Raw genomic sequence first — 27,811 nt, 5'->3', positions numbered from 1 at the left:
CATCCCTCACTAGAGACTGAGGTGGCATGAATATGGGGGAGGGGAGGAAGTGGGCAGGAGCCCAAGGGGAACAAGGGCCTGGATGTGGGAGGCAGTGGTCGGAGCTGGGTGGCCAGCATGGCAGTCCTCATGGAGTGAGGAATAGGGCTGTCGGAGAAGTCTGGGGGCTTTCAGGGACAGCGGGGTGGTGTCAGGCTCTCGCCCTGCACCCCAGGCCCTGCTGTCTCCTTTCCTCTACATTCACCCCTTAAGCTGCCTGTGGCTAATTCTTCCTGGTCTCTTTAAGAGCTGCCTGGGAACTGGGGCACAGGAGGGGGCTGGCAGGCCCTCTCCCCTACCATGGCTGCCCTTGCTCTGCCCTGCCGGGTACAGACTCTACTGGAAGTCTCGGAGGCCGGGGTTAGAGTCTGTACCGCTGGGGGTAAGGTGTAAAAGAGGTCGGGGAGGGAACCATGACCCCTGGGGTGGGGGGAGTGGGATATGCCTTGACATGGAGTGTCTGAATGCCAGCTGTAGTGTATCATGGTGGGGTGAGGTATGCCTCTTCTGCCTCTTTGGGGGGCAGGGCATACCCAGGCATCTTTAGGGATGACTCTTGAGCCACAGTCTGCCTGGGTCTCCCTCCCAATCTCATTTCCCCAGGGACCTTAATTTGCTAACCTCCACTAGCCACTCGCTGTCCCTCTCACAGTCAACAATACTGGCTCCCCATCTTCCCACAGATGGGAAAACCGAGGCTAGGAATCAGAGGAAACTGACTGCCTTCGCAGTAGCAGAGCCGATGGCTTTTTCCTTTCCTCCTGAGAGTTGGAAACAAGAGAGCCGACCGGGTAGGTGTTAGGTCATTCGGTCGGTTCCCTCTCCAGCCACGGCCACACAGGAGCCAAAAGCCCTGTTCTGATGTTTGGAGAGCTTAGCTCCAGGGTAAGGCAGGGAAGACAGGAACACCATGGAGCCAAGGAGACCTGTGGGTACCCCCTTTTCTTGGGTCACTCTGGGAGGCAGTCCCTTCCAATCCTGCCACAAAGACTGAGCTCAACTCCCCCAGGGGCGAAGGTGATGGTGGCCGGGAGTCAAGGGCCTCCATGGAGATGAGTTCTTCTGCATCAGCCTCTAATCCACCCCGCTTCATTTCGTGAACTCCCGGAGCTCATGGACTAGAATTCGGGGACAGCCAAGGTTGGAGGTTCAGAAGCAGTAGCCTGAGCATGGCCCTGCTGAGTCCATGTCCACCCTCAGCACACGGCACATTCTCTTTATCCCACCCTGAAAGGAAATGCTCACCCCCATCTCAACCTAGACCCAAAAGGGAACCAGGATTGGCCTGTAAAGCCTTCTGCCCCGCCAGGCCCCTCCAGGACACTTACTTCCTTTTTCCTAAACATACTGTGAAGTTTGTCGAAGAGCCGGGTGCTCGCAGGTGGCTTGAAGGGCCCTTCTTTTATTTAAGGGAGTCAGAGAGGACAAGGGCCCAACCTGGGATCACACAGTAAGTTATAGACTGCCAGGCTGGCACCCAAAGACCCTGTTTCTTAGGCCCATGGTGCCCAATGGGCAGTCCTGAACTCCTAGGAAGCCAGCCTGCAGGGTCTCTCTGAGTGACTTCCTCCCTTTCTTGAAGAAGTTGAGGTCCTGTGGGGACAAGGGTAGTTCTGGTGACAGGGTTACTTAGGAGCAGAGCGGCTTCTACAGCTCACTCAAACCTCTGCTTGCCTTTGTTGTTTTCCAAAAGAGAAAGAATCCAGGTCAGAGTTGTTCCTAATCTTCTGTTCCTATTTACTGCTAGACTTTCGGGAAGTTCTTTCTGAAGTCTGCCTCTTATCCATCGCTCACAACACAGACCTTGAGTCCCAGCGGGGGTTAGTTGAGGGCATCTGGAGACACCATTTTCTTTGTAAGGTGGCTCAGGAAAGGAATGCAGGACCTGGACCTGAGAAAAGTGGCCCCTCCCCCAAAGGTCGGGATACCAATGAAGATGGTTTCCTCAGCGTCTTGGTGGAGGCCCCTGCATCTGTAGATGTGTTTGTATACATCCTCATTGGTAAACTCCAGTTGTAGGTGACTGGCTAGCATCCAGGTGCATCTTCCTTATGCATTCATAGTACTTAGGAAAGCTGGAGATGAAGAGAAACTGGCCATAAAGGAGATTGCCTCAGTGGTCTCCTAACCCAATACCTGCACACTGAGGCCTGCCTGAGGGTGGGCAAAGGAGCTGAGCAGAGACCTGGGGGTTAGACCCTCTTGTCACATCTGGAGTCCTGCCTACACATATGAGAATCCAGGAGCCACAGAAGTGGGGCACAGTGGGACAGGAGAGGAGGAGGAGGAAGAATATGGGGAGATTCTAGTCCCTCCCACTTAGAGATGCGGTCGCCATGGTGACTAAGGACCAGTGAGGTGGGATGGGGTTGGGGATGGGGGTGGGAGGGTGGCGGGAAGGAGGCACTGGGAGACCGGAAAGCCAAGCCGCCTGGCATTCCACGGGGAGGGAAGCGCAGCGGCATCCCGGGCTCCAGGTAAGAAGCGGGAGAGCCGACAGACAGTGCGGAAGAGAGGGGCGGGCCATTGTCTGGCGCTGACTCTGCCCTGAGGAGGGGCAGACGGAGAAGTCAGACCATTGTGTGTAATGCTCAACGCAGCTTCCAGCGCTAGCCAGACTGGGAGAGGGAACCCAGGAGGACTGGGTAAGGGGTTAGGTGGATGGAATGGGGTGGGTGGTAAGAACGCTGGAGACCTGCAGGGACAGGAAGCGGTGGGGGGTACTAGGGACACAGACTGGGGACACCGTTAGTACACACACACACACACACACACACACACACACACACACACACACTGTACTTATCTATGTAAGTTGATTGACTGGCTATAATCATAAGAGAAAGGCAGGGCCATGGGTTGAAAGCAGAGCAGGAAAAGGATATTTCCCCAAGACCCTGCTCTCCTGAGGGCTGCCCCTAAGGCTAGGAGGAGAAGGAGGCTGGGGAAACGAGACCTGCCAGTCACTGGTGAAGCCAGGGCTGGTTTCTGTACTGACTCTCTCAATGAGACATCTGTACAAGGCAGGGGCTCCAGAGCGGTGAGGGGTAGCATGAGGATCAACCCTTCAACATCCTTCCCTCCTCACCCCTGCGTCCCATCTCTACTTTTGGTGATCAAATCCCACAGGAAGGGGCTACTCTTCTTTATGGTCTAGGGGTTGTGGGGAGAACTTGCGGGGGGACTGGAATCTGACATGGGGCGCTTAAGTTTAATGCTGTGATTTCCAGGGGCTGACGTGTGCCTGGGGATTCCCCAGGCTGAGCTCCAGGCCTGATGGAGAATCAGGTTGGGAGGACAGGAATGGGACAGTGAAAATGGCATTTCCCTCTAGAGACTGCCTGCTGCCTGATGCCAACCCTGGCTCAGATGCTTCCGGTCACTGGCCTTGGTTTCCTCATTTGTGTAGCAAAGGAGGGTGTGTGGCTTGCCAGCTCGGGGCTTCCTGTGAGCAGAACCTGCTTGCTACATAATTTGTGGGGCCCAGTGTGAATGAAAATGTAGTCCCCTTAAAACAACAACAACAACAAAAAACCGATTAGGACTCTCAAGACAGCAGCCGTAGGTGAGTCTACCAAGCGTGGCCTCTTCTGATGACTGTAACTGTGTGAGGTCCAAGGGTGCCTTTCTCCCACCTGCCTCTCCTCTGAGCTTGACCTGAAAGGCGCCATGAGCAGAGAGTGGGTGGTACCCAGGGACAGGAAGTACCTGGGCTGAGGTTGACATCAGCTGGCCTCTCTTTGGGGTGGTTTCTGTTCCTTCTGAGTCAGGAATCATCCCAGGGTGATTGTTTCTCAGCTGGAAGAGAGGGAGCCCCTGAGGCTCCCACCCTGAAGCTTGCTCCATCCATTGATCAGTTCTGAGTTAATCCACTAGGGCAGGAGATGGGAGCCAGCCCTGTAGAGCGAGCTTCAGAATAGACAGGTCTGAGGTAGATGGCTGGACAGCATCCTGGTCTCACTTCCCTTCTCTGGGTAAGAAGATTATAGTGGAACCTGCCTGTGAAAGCTGGGGGGTCTGAAGCCCCACGGCCAACTCCTCACATGGTCTGGTGGGAGAGGGAGAACACTGGGTCTTGTGGGGAGACCCAGGGACAGAAATAGGGGAGAGAGCATGGCGCTGTAGCTGCTCCTCTGGCTTCCCCTATCACGGCTCCTCCCCATGACCCAGATAGGCCAATCTGTTCCCAAAGAGAGGTCCTGGGGTGGTGGCTTCCCAAGACTGAGCTGGAGGTCAAGGAGCCTCAGAAGACATGTCAGGAGAACAGAGAGTTTGGAGGAACCTGACCATCAACATCAGGGTTTGGGTGAGTCGTAGCCAATTTTGACAGGAAGAGTCCTCAGGAGGGGTCTGTGTGAGCCCAGCTCCTGGGCCATAGCAGAGGATGGGAGCAGAAGTGTGAAGGGAAGGGGTAAGTGGGCTCTACCAAGGAATGCTTCTACCCTGGGAGCTGGAACTGGGAGGGTGAAGGTTCTCCTCCAGGGAGGTCTACCCCGGCAGTGAGGGATGTGTTAGGGTGGAGATGGGGTACTAACTGGAGGTAGAGCAGCCTGGGTCATTGTGCTCTTCATCCTGAAGTCAGCTGACCTGGGTGAGTGGGCAGGAGCCCAACCACTCTTTATTGGCCTAGGGGCCCTTGGCGCCTCATTAACCCCGCGTTATGAGGTCTTTCCTGGAGCCTTTGGGGAGGAAGAACCAGCCACCACTCCAGCTGAGTGTCTCATCTCCAAAGTGTATCCTATGAAGCATGAGCTCAAATGGGAAACTTTTCAAATTTCCCATTGGCCTGAAACTGCCCTAACAGTGGCGGGCGTCGATTACAGGAGAGTGTCCTCACCATGCCATAGATACAAACCTGATACAAATGTGGGGCGTTTGTTGTTGTTGCTGTTGTTGTTTGTGTGTTTGTTTTTGAGACAGGGTTTCTCTGTGTAGCTCTGGCTGTCCTGGAACTCACTCTGTAGACCAGGCTGGCCTCGAGCTCACAGAGATCCATCTGCCTCTGCTTCCTGAGTGCTGGGATTAAAGGTGTGCGCCATCATGCCTGGCTTGAAATGTTTTATCTTTGAAGGATGTGTGAGGTCAGAAGGTTAGGGCCCCATAGCTGTTCCTCAGTAGTGTGGGAACCCCACTACAGGGTCAACGAAAAGAGGAATATGAAAGACAGCAGCGTCATCCTGAGCTGTCTTGAGCAAGAGGAGAGACCACAACTTAGGCTGGTTAGAATGGACGTGATGTGCTAGAGAGCCAGGGACATCACTGCAGTGGCCTAGAAGAAGCTCTTAATTTCTGCATAGACTAAGCGCAGGGAGGGAGGTGTGTCTCCTACAAAGCCTGTGAGCCTCCCCCTCCCCCCAATCCCCGCCCTGATCCACCATCACCAACTTCCGCCCAAGCCAGGATCTGTCACAACTCGAGGTAGAAATTCTGGTTTCCCTGGCCTGGAACCCACACTGGCTCTCGCAGGATGGGTGCCTGGAGGGCCGCGCTCCCATTCCAGCCAGGCTGAGCCTTCTGTCTTTACCTGGACCCCCTCCTTTGCCTTGGATGCTTCAGGGTTTGAACTCGGGACTTCTCAGTGTGGCTGGCTCAAGGGTATGTGAGATTGTGAGATGAGGTGGGCGATTTGCATTTGGAGGTCATGGGGGAGGGTGATGCAGGGCTCCAGGGAGGCAGACAGCAGAGGCGCTGCGTGGGAGGGGGTGTGGGGGGGGGCTCTAGAGGTTGGGAGTCTGCCAGTGACTCCTGCCCAGGCCATTCCCGGGAAATGCAGACCTTCAAACTAGTAGATAAACTGACATGCCCCTGCTTCAAAGAAGAAGGCTAGATAGGCCCAATTCAGCAAGAGTCAGAGCCCCTGGGGGCTGGAAAAGAGTGGGCTGCTTGCCTGGGTTGGGGTGAGTAGCAGGCACAAGGTGTAGGCACAGCTGAGTGACAGGCCAGCCTGGGGATCTCCCCTTTGGATGCAGGAACTAGTCCCCAGAAGCCCTTTGTCCAGGGCCAGGAATGATCAGGGCTCTGGACCATGGGGGCAGGAGATGCTAAGAGGCAAGAATGGAAAGGTGCTTTACTGTGTGTCAGGTGAGAAATGACAAGGGGGACTTTTAATAGGAGGGACCAGAGACACAGCATGGGCCACGCCAGGGCCCCTATCTAGAGGCAGGGGGAGGCAATGTCAAGGCTCGGAGTGGGATGGAAGTGAGACTCTGAGGGCCCTTCCAGAGAGGAACTTCTGCCCCCCTGGGGCTCTCTTATTGGCCCTCAGGAAGGGTGTGGTAAGCACTGCTTACCCAGAAAGTGCCTGTTTCCCCCAGAGTCATCTGGAGACAGTTTCTGTCTGGCCATGGCCCTACTATGCCTGGGCCAGGACCCCTGGAGTCTCCTGGGAGTTTTCTTCTTCAGACTGCTCCTGCTGCTGTCACTAGGACCTGCTGCGGGCACTGGTGGCCAGGGGCCCATGCCCAGAGTCAAATACCATTCAGGTAAGTGTCCGGTAACTGGGAGGTGTGGAAGTCAGTGTAAAGACGAAGGGGTTAAGGAAGGAGAAGGGGCTGTCAGAGGGAGGGTAATGGGATGGACAAACAGAGACACCAAGGAGCAGTGGAGGGCCCGGAAGAAGGGGAGACAGGGCCACGGGTGCCCTCCTGCTATGTCTGATTTTTCTTTTCCTCCTCAAGTGGCACTGTCACCAAGCAGGACACTAAATTCCTGACTGCTTTCACAGCTCCAGGTGTCCCAAAGCCAAAGCCCAGGCCAAACTGTCTATGGAGCTGGTGACCCCAAACCAACCCCAGAGATCACACACCAGGCCAGGTTATGCCCTGGGCAGCTCACCTGGGGGTTGGCTGGAGCCTGACGCCCAGTCTCAGTGATTTCCTGCTAGGGCTGTAGGGCTTCTGAACCCTCTTGTTCTAGGAAATGCCCCAAGGGAAGCGCTGCACACACACACACACACACACACACACACACACACACACACACACACTCCACACACCACCCGCGCAGAAGTTAGGCAGTTCAGTTTGCAGCTTAGCAGCCTCCGGAGGCAGAATGGCAAAGGAGGTGTGGTGTTAGTGGAGAGAGGCATCCCTGGGTGGGATGGAAGGATAAGCATAAGCAAGCCTGGGCTTCAAGGGGAAGCAAGATGAGGCCTCGGGGCGAGGAGCACAGAGTGCAGGGCAGGGCAGCCTGTGCAGGACCTTTCCCATCTGGTCTTTCGATTCCTCTTGGTCCTAAGATTTCTTGAGACCAACACGGTAACAACCAAGCTGCCCTCTGACTAACCCAAAAGTCCAAATGTGCTCATGAAGGAGGAGCTGAAGCGCTCACTCCTTCTGGCTGGAGTGCCAGTGTGGCAGGGGCTCATGCATTCACACATGTGTGTAAGTGCACACACACCATCTCACTAGGTAGTGAACGGGCCCTAGTAACCAACATACTTAGCCTGTCCAGGTGGCATTCAGGCATGCCCACACTGATGAGGCTCAGAAAGAGAGAGAACATTCATGGCCTTTCTAGTCACGACAGCGGTGTTGCTAGTGGTGGGGGATTCCTGTAACAGAGCAAGGGAGGGAAATGGGGTGGGGGGTGGGGTGGCAGGAATCTGTAGCTGTGACAAGTCTTGAAACAGATGACCGATTGTTACCTCTGCTGCCTGTGGTTGAGAACCCCTTCCTGTGTCGACCTGTCAGCTGTTCTCTCCCATCCTGCCTCACGGCAGCCCCCTCAAACCTGAGCATGCATCTTCTAACCTCATTCCCTTTCCTGTCTGTGTCTTGAGCAGGCTTCTCTGCTCTCCACCAGCCCCAGGCTGTCACCACCTTGTCTTTGGCACACACTCTTCTGGGGGCTCAACACACAAAGTTCAGGCTCCTGCTGTTGGGGGTTCAGGGGAAAAAGGGGGGGCTGCCAGTAGAAGAGCTGGTCCCGCCCCTGAGGCCCGCCACCCCTCCCCCATCTCTGTCTCAGGGATCAGCAGTTGTTCTCAGTTCCTCCTCATCCTCTCCTTATCACTGCCTCCCAACAGGAGATGGGCACAGGGCCCTCAGCTTCTTCCACCAAAAAGGCCTCCAAGACTTTGACGCGCTGCTCCTGAGTGCCGATGGCGACACTCTGTATGTGGGGGCTCGAGAGGCCATCCTGGCCTTGAATATCCAGAACCCAGGAATCCCCAGGCTGAGGAACATGGTGAGGAGGCCAGAGACAAAGGGCCTGGCTGGAAGTGAGGACAGCAGCTGCCCTGGGCCAGCGCTGCTTCATGTGAACAGCCACCTGCTGCTCTCTGAATCAGCTAGGATGGAAACGCTGCTGTGGTCTCACTGGTTCATGGAGGCCGTGAATACCAATCGAGCAGCGTCAGCTGCCGAAAAGGCTGATGCGGAAGTCACTGGCAGAGCAGAAAAACATTGACTCAAATCAGTGACTCAAATAATTTGATGTGCATCGACCTACTAGAGAAACCTTTGGTGCTAGTACTATCAACCCCGATGATAGCGATGTGAGGGGAAGGGAGCAGGACTAGAAATGTAGTCCGGTGGCCGAGCACGTTGTCTGGAGTGAGGAAGGCCCTGGGTTGATATCTGCACCCCTCCTACGGAGCTCCTCCTAAGGGGCGGCTCAGGAGCTGAACGTTCCCCCAGGAAATGTGTGGTTTATAACCACTGCTGTGTATGCCAGGCACTTAAACATGCCATCTACCTGCAACCACCAGTGGGCTGTGAAACTAAGCCAGAGTGCACAGTCCGTTGGTGGCAGAGCCTAGATTTGAACTCAGATCTCTCTGCTTCTACCACGGAGCCATGTCCTGATGAACCCTAATATTATGGAAGTTATAGTCCTAATTAAATTGGCATATGACTGCCTACTGAACACCACTAACTACCTTGCTGGTGTTTTTACGCCCGAGCTGGAGAGGGGATGGTGGCGTACACGAACACCAGAGACTTCATTTTATTTCCCCCTCCTAACTCTCCACTTCAGATACCCTGGCCAGCCAGTGAGAGGAAAAAGAGCGAATGCACCTTGAAGAAGAAGAGCAACGAGGTTAGCGGAGTGTGAGCTCTCAGGGACCCTGGCTACGGAGCCCTGGTGTGCCTCGGCCCTCCCCGGTGACCCGAGGGGTGGGCACACGAGGGCCTGCTCCTGTGATTTTTGCCTGGATCACGTCAAGCTCCTCAGGGCTGATCTCAGCCCTTCTCTGCACTGGGAATGGGGGAGCAGCCTCTAAGACTCCAGGAGTTTGGGGTGGGAGGCCTGGCAATTTGATCTCTCTGCTTCCCGCTAGACGCAGTGTTTCAACTTCATCCGTGTCCTGGTCTCCTTCAACGCCACCCACCTCTACACCTGTGGGACCTTTGCCTTCAGCCCTGCATGTGCCTTTCTTGTGAGTCCCCTGAGGCCCCACTTGCTCACAGGCCCCCATCACGTCTGCTCACACCCACCCCAGCCTCCTCTCAGTGCCTTTGGGAAGCTCTGGTCCCCGAGGACCCGTGTAAGATTCCTGGCCCCAGACCAATGTCCCCCTCCGTTCCTTTTACTCTCTCCCTCATGCTCCATGAGATGTGCGGCCCTGGCATTCTGGGCTCCCAGCCTCTCCCCTCCCCACTCTAGGAACTCGAAGATTCCTCCCTGCTGCCCATCTTAAAGGACAAGATCATGGATGGGAAGGGCCAAAGCCCCTTTGACCCTGTTCACAAACACACAGCTGTCTTGGTCGGTGAGTATCAGGCTTGCCAGACCATACTAAAACTTGCCTTTTCTAGCCCCTCTGGGAAAAGTGGGACATGATAGTTTCCAAAGAAAAGGACCGAGGGAACCAGGAGCTTTGGAGGGCAGGATCAGAGGGAGAACCAGGAAGCCTAGCCATTAGTCCCTCCTGAAACTGTCCCCAAAGGGGTGCAAGGAAATATTGGGAAGATGCTAAGGCTTAGTGGTCTAGTAAGTCACCAGGTGACCCCTGAGGTTCAGCCACTTGTCTGACCACTGCTCATGGGCAGATGCCTCTCCTGATGTGTTAAACACTGAGCTGGGTACTGAAGGGGCTGTGACAAAGATGTTGTGTACCTCTGCCCGGACATAGACCATCACAGACTTCCCACCCTGGCTTCCTACAGGAGATGGCCATTGCCTTTTAAGCAGACTTAAAAGATAAGCAGGGACCAAGATGCGTGAGCACCAGACAGTCATATTCTGGGGTTGGTGTTTGAGGAAGGGCCAGAAAAAGGCTGGTAAATGCTCAGTACAAAAGGCGTCACAGGCCATTGCCTGTGGCCAGAGGGATCTAAGAAGGGTGCCTGCTCTGTGTGTGTGTGTGTGTGTGTGTGTGTGTGTGTGTGTGTGTGTGTGGCGGGGGCAATATGAGCTGTGCTTTGGGGTTCTGCAAGAGAGTACAGATAGAAGGAAGGCATATCTGAGCAGGGCAGGCAGCCTCCCCTGATACACCTGCTTCTCCTCCCTCTCCCCGGTCCTAGATGGGATGCTCTATTCTGGCACCATGAACAACTTCCTGGGCAGCGAGCCCATCCTGATGCGCACGCTGGGATCCCAGCCTGTTCTCAAGACTGATGTCTTCCTACGCTGGCTGCACCGTAAGGCCCTGATTCCAGTCAACAAGAGTTGGGGCCCCCTTCCTGACCCTGGGTCTGTGATTTGCTTGAATTCACTCAGCTCCGTTTGGTAAAAATTAATTAAAGAAGTACACGAAGTCGGCTGGGGTGGTGCACGACTTTAATCCCAGCGTTTGGGAGGCAGAGGCAGCAGCAGGTGGATCTCTGAAGGGAAGCCAACCTGGTTTACACAGGGAGTTTCAGGCCAGCCAGAGCTATAGTGAGATCTCATCTCAAAAGGGAAAGAGTACACGTGTCTCAGCAGGCTGTGGGATGGGAGACTTCTGTCCTGGTCCTCGGAGCCCTGTCACCAAGGGAACCCCAAGCATCCTGATGTTCAGTCCTTAAACCTATCTGTCCTGCCTCCACAGCGGATGCCTCCTTCGTGGCAGCCATTCCATCTACACAGGTCGTCTATTTTTTCTTCGAGGAGACAGCCAGCGAATTTGAGTTCTTTGAGGAGCTGTACACATCCAGGGTGGCTCAAGTCTGCAAGGTCTGCCCTTCGGTCTGGTGGAGGGCTGGCTGCCAGGGAGCCAGTGGGAGCAGGGAAAGCTGGGTGGGGCGGGTCCACCGGCTAAAAGGCTACCCCATGACTCTACCGGTTTCTCTAGAACGACGTGGGTGGGGAAAAGCTGCTGCAGAAGAAGTGGACCACCTTCCTGAAGGCCCAATTGCTCTGCGCCCAGCCAGGTCAGCTGCCATTCAACATCATCCGCCACGCAGTCCTGCTGCCCGCCGATTCTCCCTCAGATTCCCGCATCTATGCAGTCTTTACCTCCCAGTGGTGAGCAGCCGGGCAGGGAGGAGGAGGACTGCACTCGGGGATCCAAGGGAGGTGGGAGCCCATGAAAGCCTGCTTTACACTCTGCATGTTACATAGGAAGGCATTTGAGCCTTCCTAAGGCATTTGACTGCAGGGATCCTACGGTCTTTCATGCATAGAGAGAAACAAAGTTCAGAGACTGGCTTTATTCTGCCTGGTTCCAAAAAGGATGGAAGGAAGCTTACAGAAGGTAGACACTAAAAATCAGCGAAATACCCAGCGTGACTGGTGCATGCCTGTGATCTCAGCACTTGGAAGGTAGAGGCAAGAAGATAAAGAATTGGAAGCCAGTCTGGACTACACAGAGAGAGCTTGTCTTAAACAAGACAAAACATTGATAAAATAAATTAGACATGGTGACGAGGAAGGAGGATTAGTTCAAGGACTAATGTCTAAAAAATAAACAAGGGCTGGGAGTGTAGCTCAGTCGTTAAAGCTCTCGCCTAGGGTGCACAAAGCCCTGGGTTGGATCCCCAGCATCACCTAAGTCAGAGTTGGTGGTACAAGAGACCCATGAGAAGAAAAGGCTGGAGGATCAGACACTCAAGGTCATTCTCAGCTACGTAGTGAGGACAGCCTTGGCTACCAGAGAACAAACAAACAACCCACCAATTAGGTCAGGAAATGGAAGTAAAGAGAAATTACCAGCGGGTACGGGGAAGATCTGTATGGCACAAATGCTATTGTAATACTAGGCACAGATTCATCTCCTCCCGATTTCTAAAGGCCAGGGCCAAGACCACTATGACTGAAAAAACAGGAAATCCTTGCTCCCAGACCAGGAAAGGTAAACTGATTTCCTAATGGTCTGGCATCACCATGTTTAGGCATCTGCCAACAATGTGCCAGGGAGAAAAAGTTTCTTGTGTGCAGGGTCTGGTATCAGTGAAGTGCAGAGCTGAGCCCCCAGTGTGTTAAAGAGAGTCTGAGAACCAAGACTCCAAGGGCCTTAAAGAAGGCTGCATGTGAATCCAGCCCGAAGCAGGTTCTACCACTTTTCCTGTGGGCACAGCCCAGCCTAGGCAGGACAGGCAGGGGCCACCCCAGGGCCTATGCCCCAATTAATCCTCATTAGGAACAATCATATTTCAGATCCTGTGATGGGCGTCTAGCCAGGCCTCAGTCCAGAGCCAGGGAACCCCATGGGGCTCCCAGGTCCTTATCATAAGCAAGGGAAAACAAACCCCCAGAAGCTGGCCTGCCTCCTGCCCTCCAGGCCTGCTGGGATTCTGCTGAGCTCTGCCTGGGCTGGAGGGGCAGTGGCTGTCAAGGAGAGGAAGCCACAGTGAGTGTCCTCTCCGGCTGTCTTCAGGCAGGTCGGTGAGACCAGGAGCTCAGCGGTCTGTGCCTTCTCCCTTGCGGACATTGAGCGAGTCTTTAAAGGAAAGTTCAAGGAGCTGAACAAGGAAACTTCCCGATGGACCACTTACAGGGGCCCGGAGGCCAACCCGAGGCCAGGCAGCGTGAGTAGCACCTACTCCTCCCAGAACCTCCTGGAATGCATGTGAAAGCACCACATCATGGCATGGCAAATGCCCACGCACCAGCCCCTATGCCACAGATGTTCAATACCGTCCTACATTCAGAACAGTTGCAAAGGACCGCCTCTTTCCAGTGCTAAGTGAACACCAAATACCTGGCTGTATCAGCAAAGAATTAAGCGCACGTGGGCTGGGTGCCAAGCACAGTCTTGGGCAGCTTCACCACATTTTATTGTTTTCAGGCTGGGTCTCAAGTACCCCAGGCTGGCCTTGAACTCCTGATAACCTGCCTCCACCTCCCAAATGCCTAGATTCCAGGCATGTGCCACCATGTCTGCTTTTTTTTTTTTTTTTTTTTAAGATTTATTTATTTATTATGTATACAGTGTTCTGTCTGCATGTATGCCTGCAGGCCAGAAGAGGGCACCAGATCGCATTACAGATAGTAGTGAGCCACCATGTGGTTGCTGGGAATTGAACTCAGGACCTCTGGAAGAACAGCCAGAGCTCTTAACCTCTGAGCCATCTCTCCAGCCCCATGTCTGCTTTTTACCTGCATTTATTCCTGTAATTTTTTCATCTGAATTGTATGTGTACATATTTAAAGACTCAAATAGGCTGAGTGTAGTGGTGCCTGCCTGTAATATTGGTACTCCAGAGGAAGCGGAGGCAGGGGATCAATGCAAATTCAAGGCAAGCTCAGGCTACACAGCAAGATTCTATCTCAAAGATATCAGAACAGGCAAATAAACACAAAATCAAAGACATCTACTGGATTGGTGCTGAACCACCACTCCCGTCCAAGGCTGGCCTCAAACTCACCTCCCACTTCCATCCCAAGTGCCTGGATTACAGGCATGCACCACGCTCCCGGCTTTCTCTTGCATATCTCTTTTCAAACTCGTCCTCAGTGTCATAACATTGGTAGCTTGAAATCATTTTTAAAGGCAGTGTGCACCTTGGAAATTAGCAAATTCTGCAAATCGGCTTTCCGTTCCCTTCCTTTCCAATGTGTTATCCCTAACCTCTGTGTGAGCATTAGCAGGAAGGCTTTTCCTTTTTAGTTCTGAGAATCAAACCCAGGGCCTCACATGTGCCAGGCAAGTTTCCCAATACTGAGCCACACCCCACACCCCACGTAACTTTTTAAAAATTAATATATTTATTTATTTGTTGTCTGTGAATACGTGTGTGGGTGCATGTGTGCCATGGCATCTGTGTGAAGGTTAGGGGACCTGATTTCCTTCTGCCATTGTCGGATTGACCTCCTGAGCCATCTACCATCATCATCATTTGGGCAGGATTAATATGTATGACGTATTCACAGCTGAGCCAGGCAGTTTCCTTCTTGTATACTTTTTTGTTTTCCTGGGGCTAGTAGTTATCCTAGTCTATTTTGCTTGCTTTTTCTAAGCTCTTAGATTCATTTCAACCTCCTTCTGAATCTCCCGAGGTCAGATGTCGGCTCTTTAGACAGGTCTACTCTCCAGGAAGGCCTATTGGCTGCAGCTTACATTGCTGACCTCGGCTCTGCAGCACCTCTGCATCCCTTCCTCCTCTTCCTGGAGAGTCCCTTGGCCACTCTCCAGAGACCTGTCTTCTGTTTCTTACATGCATCCCATGCCTGCCTCTTCTTTCCTTTTCCATCTTCCTTTCTTGTCTCTTCTCTTCTCTTCTCTTCTCTTCTCTTCTCTTCTCTTCTCTTCTCTTCTCTCTGTTTTTCTTTCTTGCTTTTTTTAATCTCTCTGTTTTTTGAGACAGGGTTTCTCTGTGTCGCTCTGGCTGTCCTGGAACTCACTCTGTAGACCAGGCTGGCCTCGAACTCATGGAGATCCCCTGCCTCTGCCTCCTGAGTGCTGGGGTTAAGGGTGTGTGCCACCGCCGCCAGGCAAGGCTCACTCTGTTGCCTGTATTCCAGAGCTGCTTTGGAAATGTGATAAGCTGTTTGGGCACCTAACCCTTTGGATGTAACTTGTTTTCTCTCACTGTATTCTAAATGTTTAAATTATGTATTTGTTTGATTGTTTGCTTATTTTGTGTGAGGGGTCAGAGAGCATCTTACAGGAGTCTCCTCCCTCCTTCCCTTCCAGGGAGAGAGCACAGGCCACCCTCAGGCTTGGCAGCCAGCACCTCAACTGCTCAACTGGCCAGTCCCGGTGCCCACATATTCCCATTGAGCTTCCATGGCCTCTGTGTTGAACTGGAAACCCAGTGGACCACTCTAGCCCCCAAATCTCAATTATTTTCTTCAGTTCTGAGAAACTTTCTTATCCTTGTTAGCTCAGTCATTGTTTATGGTTGTGAGGAGACATCATGGCCAAGGAAATAATGAAAGAAAGCATTTAAGTGGGGGGCTTGCTTACAGTTTCAGAGGGAGCCTGAGGAGTCCAGACGTGGGCACTGGATCCCCTGGAACTGGAGTTACAGATGTTGTGAGCCACCATGTAGGTGCTGGCGACTGAACTCAGAGCCTCCGTAAGAGCAGTTAAGTACTCATCACCACCGAGCCATCTCTCCAGCTCCCTTATTTTAATTTCATTTTTTGAAATAGTTTTTGCTATGTAACTCAGTCTGGCTTCAAAATTACTATTCTCTTTCCTCTGTCTTTCAAGTGTTGGGATGACAGGCGTGTGCCATCATTCACAGCTTAGACTTCAATTAGTCTAAGAGTGTCACAGATATCATAAAGGGGTTTTGGTGTGTGTGCATGTGTGTGAGCATGTGTGTGTGTTGTGTGTGTCTGAGTGTGTGTGTGTGTGAGAGCATGTGTGTGTTGTGTGTGTGCATGTGTGTGTTGTGTGTGTCTGAGTGTGTATGTGTGAGCATATGTGTGTGAGCATGTGTGTATGTGTCTGAGTGTGTGTGTGTGTGAGCATGTGTATGTGTGTGAGTGTGTGTGAGCATGTGTGTATGTGTGTGTGTGTGTGTGTGTGTGTGTGCGTGCGCGTGTTATAGGCCAGATGTTGTTGTTCTTCTTCCTAATTCTTTGAACATCTTCCTCTCATTTTTTCTTTCTTTTACTGTGCTGTCCTGGCTGGCCTAGAACTCACCATTTAAACCAGGTTGACCTTGAACTCACAGAGATCTGTCTGCTTCTGCTTTCCATAAGCTAGGTCTCCTATGCCCAGCCTTCCTTGGTTTTTTTCCCCCCATCTTGTTTTTTTTTTTTTTTTTTTGAGACTGAGCTCGCACTGAACCTGGAGCTCATTGATTGGCTAGATTGGCTGTCCATCAAGCCCTGGAGACCCTCTTGTCTCCACTTCCCAGCATGGGGTTACAGGCACACACTGCACCTGGCTTTTAGGAGGATCTGGGGACCCAAACTGGGCTCCTTATGCTTGTGCATCTATTGATTAAGCCATTTCCCAGACTCCCACCCCTCTTTTTTTTTCAGACAGGGTTTCTCTCTGTAGCCCTGGCTGTCCTGGATGTCATCCTGTAGGCCAGGCTGGCCTCGAACTCAGAGATCTGCTTGCCTCTGCCTCTAGAGTGTTGGGATTAAAGGTGTGTGCCACCACCACCTGGCTACCCAGCTCCCAAAATTTAAAAATGTGGTTTGTTTACTTGACTCAAGATCCAAATATGATCTATAAATTGTGATAGATTTCCCTCCCCCCCTCCCCACATCGATTTTCCAGACAAGATTTCTCTGTGTGGCCCTGGCTGTCTTGGAACTTGTTCTGTACACCAGGCTGACCTCGAACTCACAGAGATCTGCCTGCCTCTGCCTCCCAAGTGCTGGGATTAAAGGCGTGTGCCGCCGCCACTGCTGCAGCCACCACCACCCAGCTTTTTGTTTGTTTGTTTGTTTGTTTGTTTGTTTTTTCGAGGCAGGATTTCTCTGTGTAGTTTTGGTGCCTGTCCTGGATCTTGCTTTGTAGATCAGGCTGGCCTCGAACTCACAGAGATCTGCCTGGCTCTGCCTTAAATTGTTATTTTTTTTTAAGTCTCTTATCATTTATACTTTATTTTCTTTTTAAGATTTATTTTTATAGCTAGACAATTTCTTTTTGTTTATGTGTATGTATATGTGTGTTTATGTGTATGTCACATATGTGCAGAAGCCTACAGAGGCCAGAAGAGGTGTCAGATCCCCTGGAGCTGGTGTTAAGAGTGAGCCACTCACTGGGTGGTGGTGGTGGCGGCAGCGGCGGCGGCGGCGGCGGTGGCGGTGGCGGTGGCGGTGGCGGTGGCGGCGGCAGCACACGCCTTTAATCCCAGCACTAGGGAGACAGAGCCAGGCGGATCTCTGTGAGTTCGAGGCCAGCCTGGTCTACAGAGTGAGTTCCAGGACAGGCTCCAAAGCTACAGAGAAACCCTGTCTCGAAAAAAAACAAAAAAAAAAGAGTGAGCCACACAGCACAAACCTTCTCAATCTGAGCCCTCTCCTGCCCCGCCCCCTTGTCTTGCAATTAACTTGTCTGATGGAGTGGTCTAGTCTAGATCCTCGTGATGTTTCTGTGATGTAGTTCATCTAGTTGTGCGTGCGTGCGTGTGGGGGTTGGGGGGCATGCCTTACTCTGTAGCATAACTGGCTTGAACTCACAGCAGACCTTCTCTGTCAGGCTGGAGTGTGCTGGGGTGATGGTGTGAGCCGTCGCACCTGGCTTCCTCCTGGGTTTGTCTTCCTTTCTTTTTTTTTTCTCTTGTGTGGTTTAGTTTCTGTCTTTCTTGTTTTCTTGTAGTTTTGCCTACAAATGTGATGTTCCTTGGCCGTGCACTTGCTTACATAAAATGTGGTGGCTCACACCTGTAATTCCAGTACTCAGAAGACTGAGGCAGATTGAGAGTTTGAGGCCAGTCTGGGCTATAGAGCCACACCATGCCTGGAATTTTAAAAACTGTGGGAGAGTCTGGAGAGGTGACTCAGTGGTTAAGAGTGCTTACTGTTTTTGCAGAGGACCTGAATTTGGATCCTAGCACCCATATCAGTCAGCTCTAGGGCGTCTGATGCCTATGGCCTCCACAGGCACCTGCACTCATGTGCACACATCCACACCTAAAGAAAGAGTAATAAAACGGAATCTTTTTAAAATAGCTTTAAAAACATCTCTGTAGCAGGAGGCAAGAATAGGTACATGTATCCTTTGCTGGTGCACAAATGGGATGTAGATGTCACCTCACTTTCCGGTGGAGGGATTTGCGGCTCAAAGGGGTGAATTACCTTGTGTTACTACACCTTGTAGTAACTACACTCCACAGCTTGTAGGTGACAGTGGGACTGGCTTCAGGATGATGCTCTTGGATAGGGAGGACAATTATCTTGAGCAAAGATGCGCTTCAGTTGACAGGGCCTCCAAAGAACAGCCGGTCCAACACCCTCCAGTATGAGTGGAAAGAAGAGGCTCAGACTGGAGGAGGAACTCCCCCACGTCACGAAGCAAGTTCACGCAGAACTGCCACACCGCCCTTGTCTGTCACACCTCCATTCTGTCACTGACTCAGCACTGCCTGTGCCGTGCCTGGGACCACAGACAGCAAAGCTGGCTGTTTGCCTGCTCCGTGCTGGCATTGGTGCAGGCACCGGAGAGCAGGGCAGTGGAAACAGCTAACCCAGTCCTCAGGGCCTACTCGGCCTGTGCTGGCTACTTTTCATGTGTTTTAGGGCATTTCAGCCTGACAGAGAGCCCAGGGGCACTGGGCCTGAGTTTTCCCCACACCTTGAACTGAGGAGCGCCCTGAGGGAAGAGGGCAGAGGAGGGTAGTGTGTGTGTGTGTGTGTGTGTGTGTGTGTGTGTGTGTGTGTGTACACGTGCAGCCGTGCATGAGCTGAAAGGAAAGTCTGGCGGACAATCTGCTTCCTTCCTCCCCCAGTGCTCCATGGGCCCGTCCTCCGACAAAGCCTTGACCTTCATGAAGGACCATTTTCTGATGGACGAGCACGTTGTAGGAAGGCCCCTGCTGGTGAAGTCTGGTGTGGAGTACACACAGCTTGCAGTGGAATCGGCTCAGGGTCTTGATGGAAGCAGCCATGTGGTCATGTACCTGGGCACATGTGAGTATGGGGTTCCAGAAATAGACCTGGGAAGAGCAGAGCAGGGACTGCACCCAGACTGAGGCAGGAAGCCTTGGAGTTCATCCACATGTTCAGTTCATTCCTTTAACAGATGTTTAGGGTGCCAGCCCCCTGCTGGACTCTGGAGACCCAGTGGAGTAGCTGACCCATCCAGTCTCTAGCCTTTCTGAGCTTTCAGTCTGCTGGGGAAAACACCCTGGACCTTCTCTGGTCTTAGAGCTGCCTGCCTTCTGGGAGGAACCATACCAGACGCAGGAGGAATGAGTGGGTAGACTAGGAAGTGTGTCTGAAGGGCCATCAAGGGTGCCCTGGGGAAGGTGGGAGCCAGGCCCTTATTTTATTTATTTACTTGTTTGTTTGTTTTTGAGAGTCATATGCTGCCCTTGCTGGTCTCAAACTCACTATGTAGCTAACTAAGGCTGACCCTGAACTTCTGATCCACCTGCCTCTACCTCGCCAGTGCTGGGATTACAGGAATACACTACCAAGCCTCAAGCCTGGTTTTATGTGGTATGGGGATCAAACTCAGGGTTTCATGCACTACGGGCAAGCACTCTACCATCTGGGGATGTTCTCAGCCCCATCATTTTTGAATAGATAGAAAAGATTCAAAGGACCCAGTGGAGAGAGATCAAGAGTGGAGACACTTGGCAGGTCAAGCTCTGAACGGAACATGGGGCTGGGCTGGGAGATCCAGGGAGCCGCTCTCTGAAAGCCTGTGTCCTCTAGGAGGCAGGAGGATCAGGGTCAGGAGCCTAGAACGAGGGTGGGTCCAGGAGAGAGGGGTGGATCTGACAGTGGTTCTGGAAAGAGAGGGACAGTGAGCTGGGGGGTGTGGCTAGGTTGCCCAGAAACTGAGGGCAGGGCGCTTTCCTGGGAGCAAGCCGCTGCCTCCATTCACTCTTCCAGGCTGCACTGGGAAGGCATGTCTCGGCTGCACCTCTGCTGAGCATACAATAGGAAAGACACAAAAACTCCCATGCTTGTGGAGTGGGTGGAGACAGACCGTACTGTTCGGAATGAGAACACTGCTTGGAGCTTTAGCGACAAGATTAGATAACCAGGTAGAGCAGAGTGAGGTGGATCTGCCAGGGGAGTCTGCCTTCTTTAGTGATAGTGTCTCATTCTGTTACTCAGTGGAGTAACAGCTTTGTAAATTATTCTATTTATTTATTTTGGCTTTTCAAAACAGGGTTTCTCTGTGTGACAGCTCTGCCTGTCCTGGAACTCACTCTGTAGATCAGGCTGGCCTCGAACTCACAGAGATCCGCCTGCCTCTGCCTCCCGAGTGCTGGGTGTGTTACCACCGCCTGGCATTTTATTTTATTTTTGAGACTGGGTCTCACTATGTAACCCTTGGCCAGCCTGACACTCACTATGTAGACCAGGCTGGCCAAGAACTGCCTCTGCCTCCTGAGTGCTGGAGTTAAAAGCATGGATAACCATGCCTGTCCTTTTTGTTGTTACTTTTGCTGTTGTTTTTGTTTTTGTTTGAGACGGGGTCTCATTCTATAGTCCAGGCTGGCCTGGAACTCATAATTCTCCTGCCTCAGATTTCTGGGTGCCAGCAGAAGCAGGGCTTGGCGTTGTAAACCTGTTACCCTAGTTACTTGAGAGGCTGAGGCAGGAGGATTTTGTATGTTAGTCCAGCCTGGGATACAGAGTAAGACCCTGCCTCAAAAGGAAAAAAGAGGGCTGGGAATGTAGCTCAAGGGGAGAGCATTTGCTTCCATGTGAGAGGCCCTGGATTTAACCCTTCACTTACCCTAATTTAAAAAAAAAGAAGACAGAAAGAGATTGGGGAAATGGATGACTTAGTTGTGAGGACCTGAACTCAGAGACTCAGAACCCATGAACAACTGGGTGCTGCACTGGGTACCTATAACCCCGGCATGTGGGGTGGTAGTGTGGGGCGCAGATGGGGGGTCCCTGTTGCTGGGCTGTCTAGACTGGCTCCAAGTTCAAGAGATATCCTGTCTCAGCAAACCTAGTAGAGTGGCTGAATAAAACAGCAACTTTGACTTCTGTCTTCCATGTGCATGTGTGGTTGCACATCTGGCAGGTACATACATCACACATACATACACACACATACACACACACACACACACACACACACACACACACACACACCCCACAGAAAGAAAGCTGGTTATCACAGCCCTCCATTCCTGGGCCGCAGAGGGACTGAGTGGCCTGGATGCTCTGTGCCTGGCTTGCTGGGGAGGTGTGTGAGGGCAGTTAGGAGAAGTTCCGCCCTCTCTTTGTCTTCCCAGCCACGGGGTCCTTGCACAAGGCTGTGGTACCTGAGAGCAGCAGTGCTTACCTTGTGGAGGAGATCCAGCTGAGCCCTGAGCCTGAGCCTGTCCGAAACCTGCAGCTGGCCCCCACCCAAGTGAGAAGAGACCCCCAACAAGATTATGGTCTTTCTGTGGGGATGACCTGGGGAGCCTGGGCCAGGGTGCTGACACTTCTGACCCTCTCCATCTCTCTCCCAGGGTGCAGTGTTCGCAGGCTTCTCAGGAGGCGTCTGGAGAGTTCCCCGGGCCAACTGCAATGTCTATAAGAGTTGTGTGGAATGTGTCCTTGCCAGGGACCCCCACTGTGCCTGGGACCTTGAGTCAAGAACCTGCAGCCTTCTGTCTGGCTCCAGCTCCACCCTGTGAGTGTTGGTCCTGGATGGTGGCTGAAGACAGTCTGCCAAGGCTCCCCTTACACAGTTCTGCTACTATTCTTCCCCCATGAAGGGGCACCAACACATTCACTCCCAGATACCACTCCTCTGCATCCTGTTCTCGCAGGTGGCCTTTCGCAGGGCAGTTGTGAAGCAGCCCTTGTTTTCTTCTCCCTGGCCTTCCTAGCCCACCTTCTTCCTTTAATCCTTCCTCCTCCCCCCCCCCCCCCCCCCCCCTCCCCACTCCCTCCCCACCCCCTCCCCACTCCCTCCCCAGCCCTCCTCCCCAGCCCCTCCTCCCCAGCCCTCCTCCCACTTCCGTCTTTCAAGAGCTGAGTTTGCTTGCCTTGTCTTCTCAGGAATTCCTGGAAGCAGGACATGGAGCGAGGCAACCCAGAATGGGCATGCACCCGCGGTCCCATGGCCAGGAGCCCCCGGCGCCAGAGCCCCCCTCAACTTAGTGAGTGTGGGGCTGGAGGAGGTGCCAAGGCACGGGGGCTTTGGGCAGGGCTGGAGGAGGTGCCAAGGCACAGGGGCTTTGGGCAGGGCTGGAGGAGGTGCCAAGGCACAGGGGCTTTGGGCAGGGCTGGAGGAGGTGCCAAGGCACGGGGGCTTTGGGCAGGGCTGGCTTTTATGCCCCAGTGGCTTCTGCAGCCCCTGCCTAGGCTGAGCACTAAATCCCTGATTGGATCCAGGTTGAGGTGGACGTGGTTCTGGTGTCTGGGTTGGAATTAGGAATACTGGAGGCTTGTCTACAGCCACCAACAACATGCTGAGCAGGCCAGATCTTGGCTGGTTTCAGCTAAAGGTTGGACCTGGTTAGACATTAGATGGGAGAAAGACTGGGGGCTAGTTTGGAGTCTAGCTTGGAGATGGAGAAGGGGTGAGCCTTGAGTTTGGGAGTTGGAATAGAATCAGAGGACAGACAGGCACGGTGGTCCATACCAGTACTCCTAGACATCAGGATTGCCAAGAGTTCAAGTCCAGCCTGGGGACACAGAGTGGGACCAGATGTGAGTAAGGTTGTCTCTCCCTCCTTCCTGCCCCCTCCCCCTGAACATGTCGCTTCTTTGCTGCCCTGCAGTTAAAGAAGTCCTGGCAGTGCCCAACTCCATCCTGGAGCTGCCCTGCCCCCAGCTGTCAGCACTGGCGGCTTACCACTGGAGTCACGGCAGGGCCACCGTCCCAGAAGCCTCCTCGACTGTCTACAATGGCTCCCTCCTGCTGCTGCCTCAGGATGGTGTTGGGGGCCTGTACCAGTGTGTGGCCACTGAGAACGGCTACTCATACCCTGTGGTCTCCTACTGGGTGGACAGCCAAGACCAGCCCCTGGCCCTGGATCCTGAGCTCGCCGGTGTTCCCCGGGAACGAGTGCAAGTCCCGCTGACCAGGGTCGGGGGTGGAGTTTCCCTGGCTGCTCAGCGGTCCTACTGGCCCCATTTTCTCATTGTCACTGTCCTTCTGGCCATCGTGCTCTTAGGAACACTCACTCTCCTCCTTGCCTCCCCGCTGGGAGCACTCCGGGCTAGGGGCAAGGTTCAGGGCTGTGGGACACTACCCCCCAGGGAAAAGGCCCCGTTGAGCAGGGAACAGCATCTCCAGCCCTCCAAGGACTACAGGACCTCTGGCAGTGATGTCGATGCTGACAACAACCATCTAGGCACTGAAGTGGCTTAATCCAGGGGCACAGATGGGAGCTGAGCAGAGCAAGCCCCTGGCCATGCTGCCTGGGTCCGGTACAGTGCGCTGTGGTTAGGGTGGGAGGCTCTCCTGTTACTGTGTATCACCTACAGCACCCAGGAGAGCCTCACAGCACTCAGGAGGGCCTCCCCTATGGGACTCTTTTCCGTAAGCACATGGCCTGTCTCCACACCTGCATCTGTGCTGGGACAGGAAGAGCCAGACAGGATTCTTCAGTTTTGGTCAACCAACCCCAAGAGCTCCAGGAGACCCTGAAAGGTGTGGCTGTCCAGGATTCTGTGCTGACAGACCCGAGCATCTGAGCAAGCTGGAGGCTGTTCCTGCAACGCCATCCTGGAAGATGCCACTCTGGAAGCAGCTGCTGTTTTGAGCACCACCACCCCCCATTGTCCTAGGGTCTCCAAGATTGTACTTCCCTTACCAATCATGCCCTACTGTTTGGGAAGTCTTTTCTGAAGTTTGACCACCTTCCTCCTTGCTTCAGTTTGGACTGGTTGTTATGTCTCTGGCCTGGCTAGAATGACAGGCATAATCTGAGCCTTGTTCACTTGTCTAGTGTGGCTGACCCCTTGAATTCTTCCTTCCTCGTCCCTGTGTTTTGACTCAGAAAACTGCTTGTCACAGACGATTTATTTTTTATTAAAAAAGATATAAGCTTTAAACAAAGCTTATGATGCGCTGTTTTTGTTGTGGCCAAGTCCCCACCAGGACAGCCCGTGCGGAGGACTGGGTTTTGGGGTGGCACGCTGTCGCTCCTGCCTGCCAGCCCCAGCCTGCCCCAGCCAACTCCTCCCTGTGCTCCAGGCAGGGCTAGGGCTGCTAGACACTGTGACAGCCACACCTGCTGTGCCCAGCACTCCCACGCTCTTCGTGACTCTAGCTCAGCTCTGTCCCCAGCAGCAGAGTTTACTCCACAGCCACCCCTACCCTGGCCACATCCCTCTGCACAGCCGACAGGACAGGCTCTAACCACACCCCACGCTGCCTTTTCCTCCCTCTACCAGGAAGCCATACATTGGCCTGCAGCTAACGCCTGTCCCGCTGTTCTATAGTGTGACTCCCAGCAAGTTTCTACCTCACCTAACTGGCTCCCTCCTCCTGACTACAGGTGTGCACACACCATGAAAAACTGAACACACGGGTCTAGGGGTACCCATGGGTTTAGGGGTACCCACCTGTGATCCCAGCACTCAGGAGGCAGAGGCAAGAGAACCAGGAGCTGAAAACTAGCCTTGGCTACATAGTAAGACTGAGGCCGACCTGGGTTAGAAGAATGTCTCAAAACACCAAAATGGAGACACCACCAGCCTTCCCCATAGCTCTATCATCAGTCTGTACTTGGTTTCCCCTCCGATGATACTGACCACCAAAGAGGGTCCTATAGCCTCCCCTGTCCCTTCCCTAGTTCTCTTGAATCCCCTGGGATGTAGCCCTCCCCACCCCCCTGCTCCATGACCTTACCTCCCTGCTCCATGACCTCACCTCCCTGCTCCATGACCTCACCTCCCTGCTCCATGACCTCACTTCCCTGCTCCTTGACCTCACCTCTCTCTCCATGACCTCATCTCCCTGCTCCATGACCTCACCTCTCTCTCCATGACCTCATCTCCCTGCTCCATGACCTCTCCTCCCTCTCCATAACCTCTCCTCCCTGCTCCATGACCTCACCTCCCTGCTCCATGACCTCATCTCCCTCTCCATGACCTCATCTCCCTGCTCCATGGCCTCATCTCCCTGCTCCATGACCTCACCTCCCTGCTCCATGACCTCACCTCCCTGCTCCATGACCTCATCTCCCTCTCCATGACCTCACCTCCCTGCTCCATGACCTCACCTCCCTGCTCCATGACCTCACTTCCCTGCTCCTTGACCTCACCTCTCTCTCCATGACCTCATCTCCCTGCTCCATGACCTCACCTCTCTCTCCATGACCTCATCTCCCTGCTCCATGACCTCTCCTCCCTCTCCATAACCTCTCCTCCCTGCTCCATGACCTCACCTCCCTGCTCCATGACCTCATCTCCCTCTCCATGACCTCATCTCCCTGCTCCATGGCCTCATCTCCCTGCTCCATGACCTCACCTCCCTGCTCCATGACCTCACCTCCCTGCTCCATGACCTCATCTCCCTCTCCATGACCTCTCCTCCCTGCTCCATGACCTCTCCTCCCTGCTCCATGACCTCATCTCCCTCTCCATGACCTCTCCTCTCTCTCCATGACCTCACCTCCCTGCTCCCTGACCTCTCCTCCCTGCTCCATGACCTCTTTCAGATCGCCTATTCTGCCCTTAACAGCAGATAAGCTTTGACCTCTGCTCAGCCACCACTACAGCCACCACACCTTCCTCACCAATCTTCTACTATAGAGTTTTTTAATAGGTTTTAGAGCCAATGAGATGGCTCAGTGTGAAGGCCCTTGCCATCAAGCCTGTTAGACCTGAGTTCAGTCCCTGGGACCCACATGGTAAACTGGAATCTGAGCTCTACACATATGCTGTGTTACCTATATGTCCACATACATAAATGAATAAATGTAATACGAAAATTTGTCATTTTTTTAAGACAGACGTTGGTGGCGCACGCCTTTAATCCCAGCACTTGGGAGGCAGAGCCAGGTGGATCTCCGTGAGTTCAAGGCCAGCCTGGTCTACAGAGCAAGTTCCAGGAAAGGCACCAAAACTACACAGAGAAACCCTGTCTCAAAAAAAAAAAAAAAAAATTGTCACTTTTTTTTTCTTTTTCTTTTCTTTTCTTTTTTCTTATTTTTTGAGCTGAGGATCAAACCCAGGGCCTTGCACTTGCTAGGTCTACCACTGAGCTAAATCCCCAACCCCATCTTTTTTAAAGATTTATTTATTTATTTATTTATTTGTTTGTTTATTATGTACACAGAAGAGGGTGCCAGATCTCATTACAGATGGTTGTGAGCCACCATGTAGTTGCTGGGAATTGAACTCAGAACCTCTGGAAGAACAGTAGGCGCTCTTAACCTCTGAGCTATCTCTCCAGCCCCCAAAATTGTCATTTTTAATTGTGGGGCCTGGAGAGCTGGCTCAGCAGTTGAGAGCACTGGCTGTTCTTCCAGAGGACCGGGGTTCAGTTCCCAGAACACACATGGCAGCTCACACCTGTCTATAAATCCAGTTCCAGGGCTTCTGACAACCTCACACAGACGTGTATGCAGGTAAAACACCAGTGAGCATAAAGTTAAGAAACACACAGACAAACAATACAGCAATGCTTCACACACGCACACACACACACACACACACACACACACACACACACACACACACACGCTCCCTGGCACTTACCACCCTGCTGCTGCTTTTTCTTTTTCAATTAAATGTTGTTTATTTTACGGGTGCAGCAGGGAGTGGGGCATGCCTGTGCCATGGCACATGGAGTCAGTTCCTTCCTCCCCTCACGTGTGTCCTTGGGACAAACGTCCAATTGTCAGGCTGGGCAGCAAGCACGTTGATCTACTAAGCTAGCTCGACTACTCAGGAGTCTTATTGTTTTACTTTTTTTTTTGGTTAGATTTATTTTACTCATATGAGTGTTTGTCTGCACATATGTCTATGCACCACATGCAAGCTTGGTGCCTGAGGAAGTGGTGAACCTTTATGTGAGTGCTGGGAATTGAACCTGGAGCCTTGATAAGAACAAGTGCTCTTAACCACTAAGCCAACTCTCCAGCCCCAGGGTTCCTTTTTGAAGACTAAATAATATTCCATTGTATGTAGCTACTCTCTTCTCTGTCTCCATTTATCCGCAGATATGGATCTGGGTTGCTTTTCCTTTGATTATTTTGAATAATGCTGCTGCAGTAACAGAAGTATGCAAAGACTCTTCTTTCTGACCAGGGATTGGTGTTGGTTTTAGATTTGTTTGTATGTGTCTATGTGTGTAGCAGGCCAGAACAAGGTGTCAGATGCCCTGGAACTGCAGTTGCAGGCAGTTGTGACCTACAGGACATGGGTGCTGGGAACTGAACTCTGGTCCTCAGCCAGAGCAGCAAGTGCTCTTGACACGGAGCCATAGCTCCAGCCCCTGGTTGTTTTGTTTTGTTTTTTGAGACAGGGTCTCTATGTAGCCTCTATGTAGACCTGGCTGTTCTGGAACTCACTCTGTAGCCCAGGCTGGCCTCAAACTCACAGACATCTGTCTGCCTCTGCTGGGGTTAAAGGCATGTTTCAGCTGTTTGTTTGTTTGTTTTTTAATTTATTTATTATGTATGCAGTGTTCTGCCTACATGTATGTCTGCAGGCAGGAAGAGGGCACCAGATCTCATTACAAATGGTTGTGAGCCAACATGTGGTTGCTGGGAATTGAACTCAGGCCCTCTGGAAGAGCAGCCGGTGCTCTTAACTGTTGAGCCGTCTCTCCAGCCCTGTTTGTTTTTTTGTTTGTTTTTTTTTTTTTTAATTGGAGCAATTTGGCTTCTTTTATTTCTTTTCTCCCTACAAA

General features: G+C 52.7%; 1 protein-coding gene across 7 annotated transcripts; it reads left to right on the top strand.

Moving 5' to 3' along the window:
* The first annotated feature begins 305 nt into the window (after positions 1-305).
* Sema4a (semaphorin 4A) lies at positions 306-24,007 on the top strand. Of its 7 annotated transcripts, XM_036190332.1 has the most exons (16): positions 306-421; positions 723-830; positions 6,354-6,521; positions 8,066-8,226; positions 9,019-9,081; positions 9,323-9,421; positions 9,649-9,754; positions 10,509-10,625; positions 11,015-11,139; positions 11,258-11,430; positions 12,782-12,932; positions 18,765-18,945; positions 21,243-21,361; positions 21,465-21,628; positions 22,000-22,100; positions 22,725-24,007. In XM_036190332.1, exons 1-16 carry the CDS (start codon positions 340-342, stop codon positions 23,315-23,317), a joined length of 2,511 nt encoding a protein of 836 aa, XP_036046225.1. In that variant the 5' UTR covers positions 306-339; the 3' UTR covers positions 23,318-24,007. The 7 variants fall into 7 exon arrangements, with proteins under 7 accessions (XP_036046225.1, XP_036046226.1, XP_036046230.1 ...); XM_036190333.1 differs by lacking the exon at positions 723-830 and having other exon boundaries at positions 307-421; XM_036190337.1 differs by lacking the exons at positions 306-421; positions 723-830 and adding an exon at positions 2,439-2,516.
* Positions 24,008-27,811: the final 3,804 nt, after the last annotated feature.

Source organism: Onychomys torridus, chromosome 6 (genome assembly GCF_903995425.1).
Source record: "Onychomys torridus chromosome 6, mOncTor1.1, whole genome shotgun sequence".
In the NCBI taxonomy this organism is placed as follows: Eukaryota; Metazoa; Chordata; class Mammalia; order Rodentia; family Cricetidae; genus Onychomys; species Onychomys torridus.
This window is presented reverse-complemented; position numbering and strand designations above follow the sequence as displayed.

What these genes read in the sequence shown, in the direction of transcription:
- Sema4a (XM_036190332.1), top strand. Translation starts at nt 340, where the DNA reads ATGGCTGCCCTTGCTCTGCCCTGCCGGGTACAGACTCTACTGGAAGTC. An exon ending in CAGAGTCAAATACCATTCAG is followed by an intron (nt 6,522 to 8,065) that starts GTAAGTGTCCGG and finishes GCCTCCCAACAG; the next exon opens with GAGATGGGCACAGGGCCCTC. An exon ending in GCCCTGCATGTGCCTTTCTT is followed by an intron (nt 9,422 to 9,648) that starts GTGAGTCCCCTG and finishes TCCCCACTCTAG; the next exon opens with GAACTCGAAGATTCCTCCCT.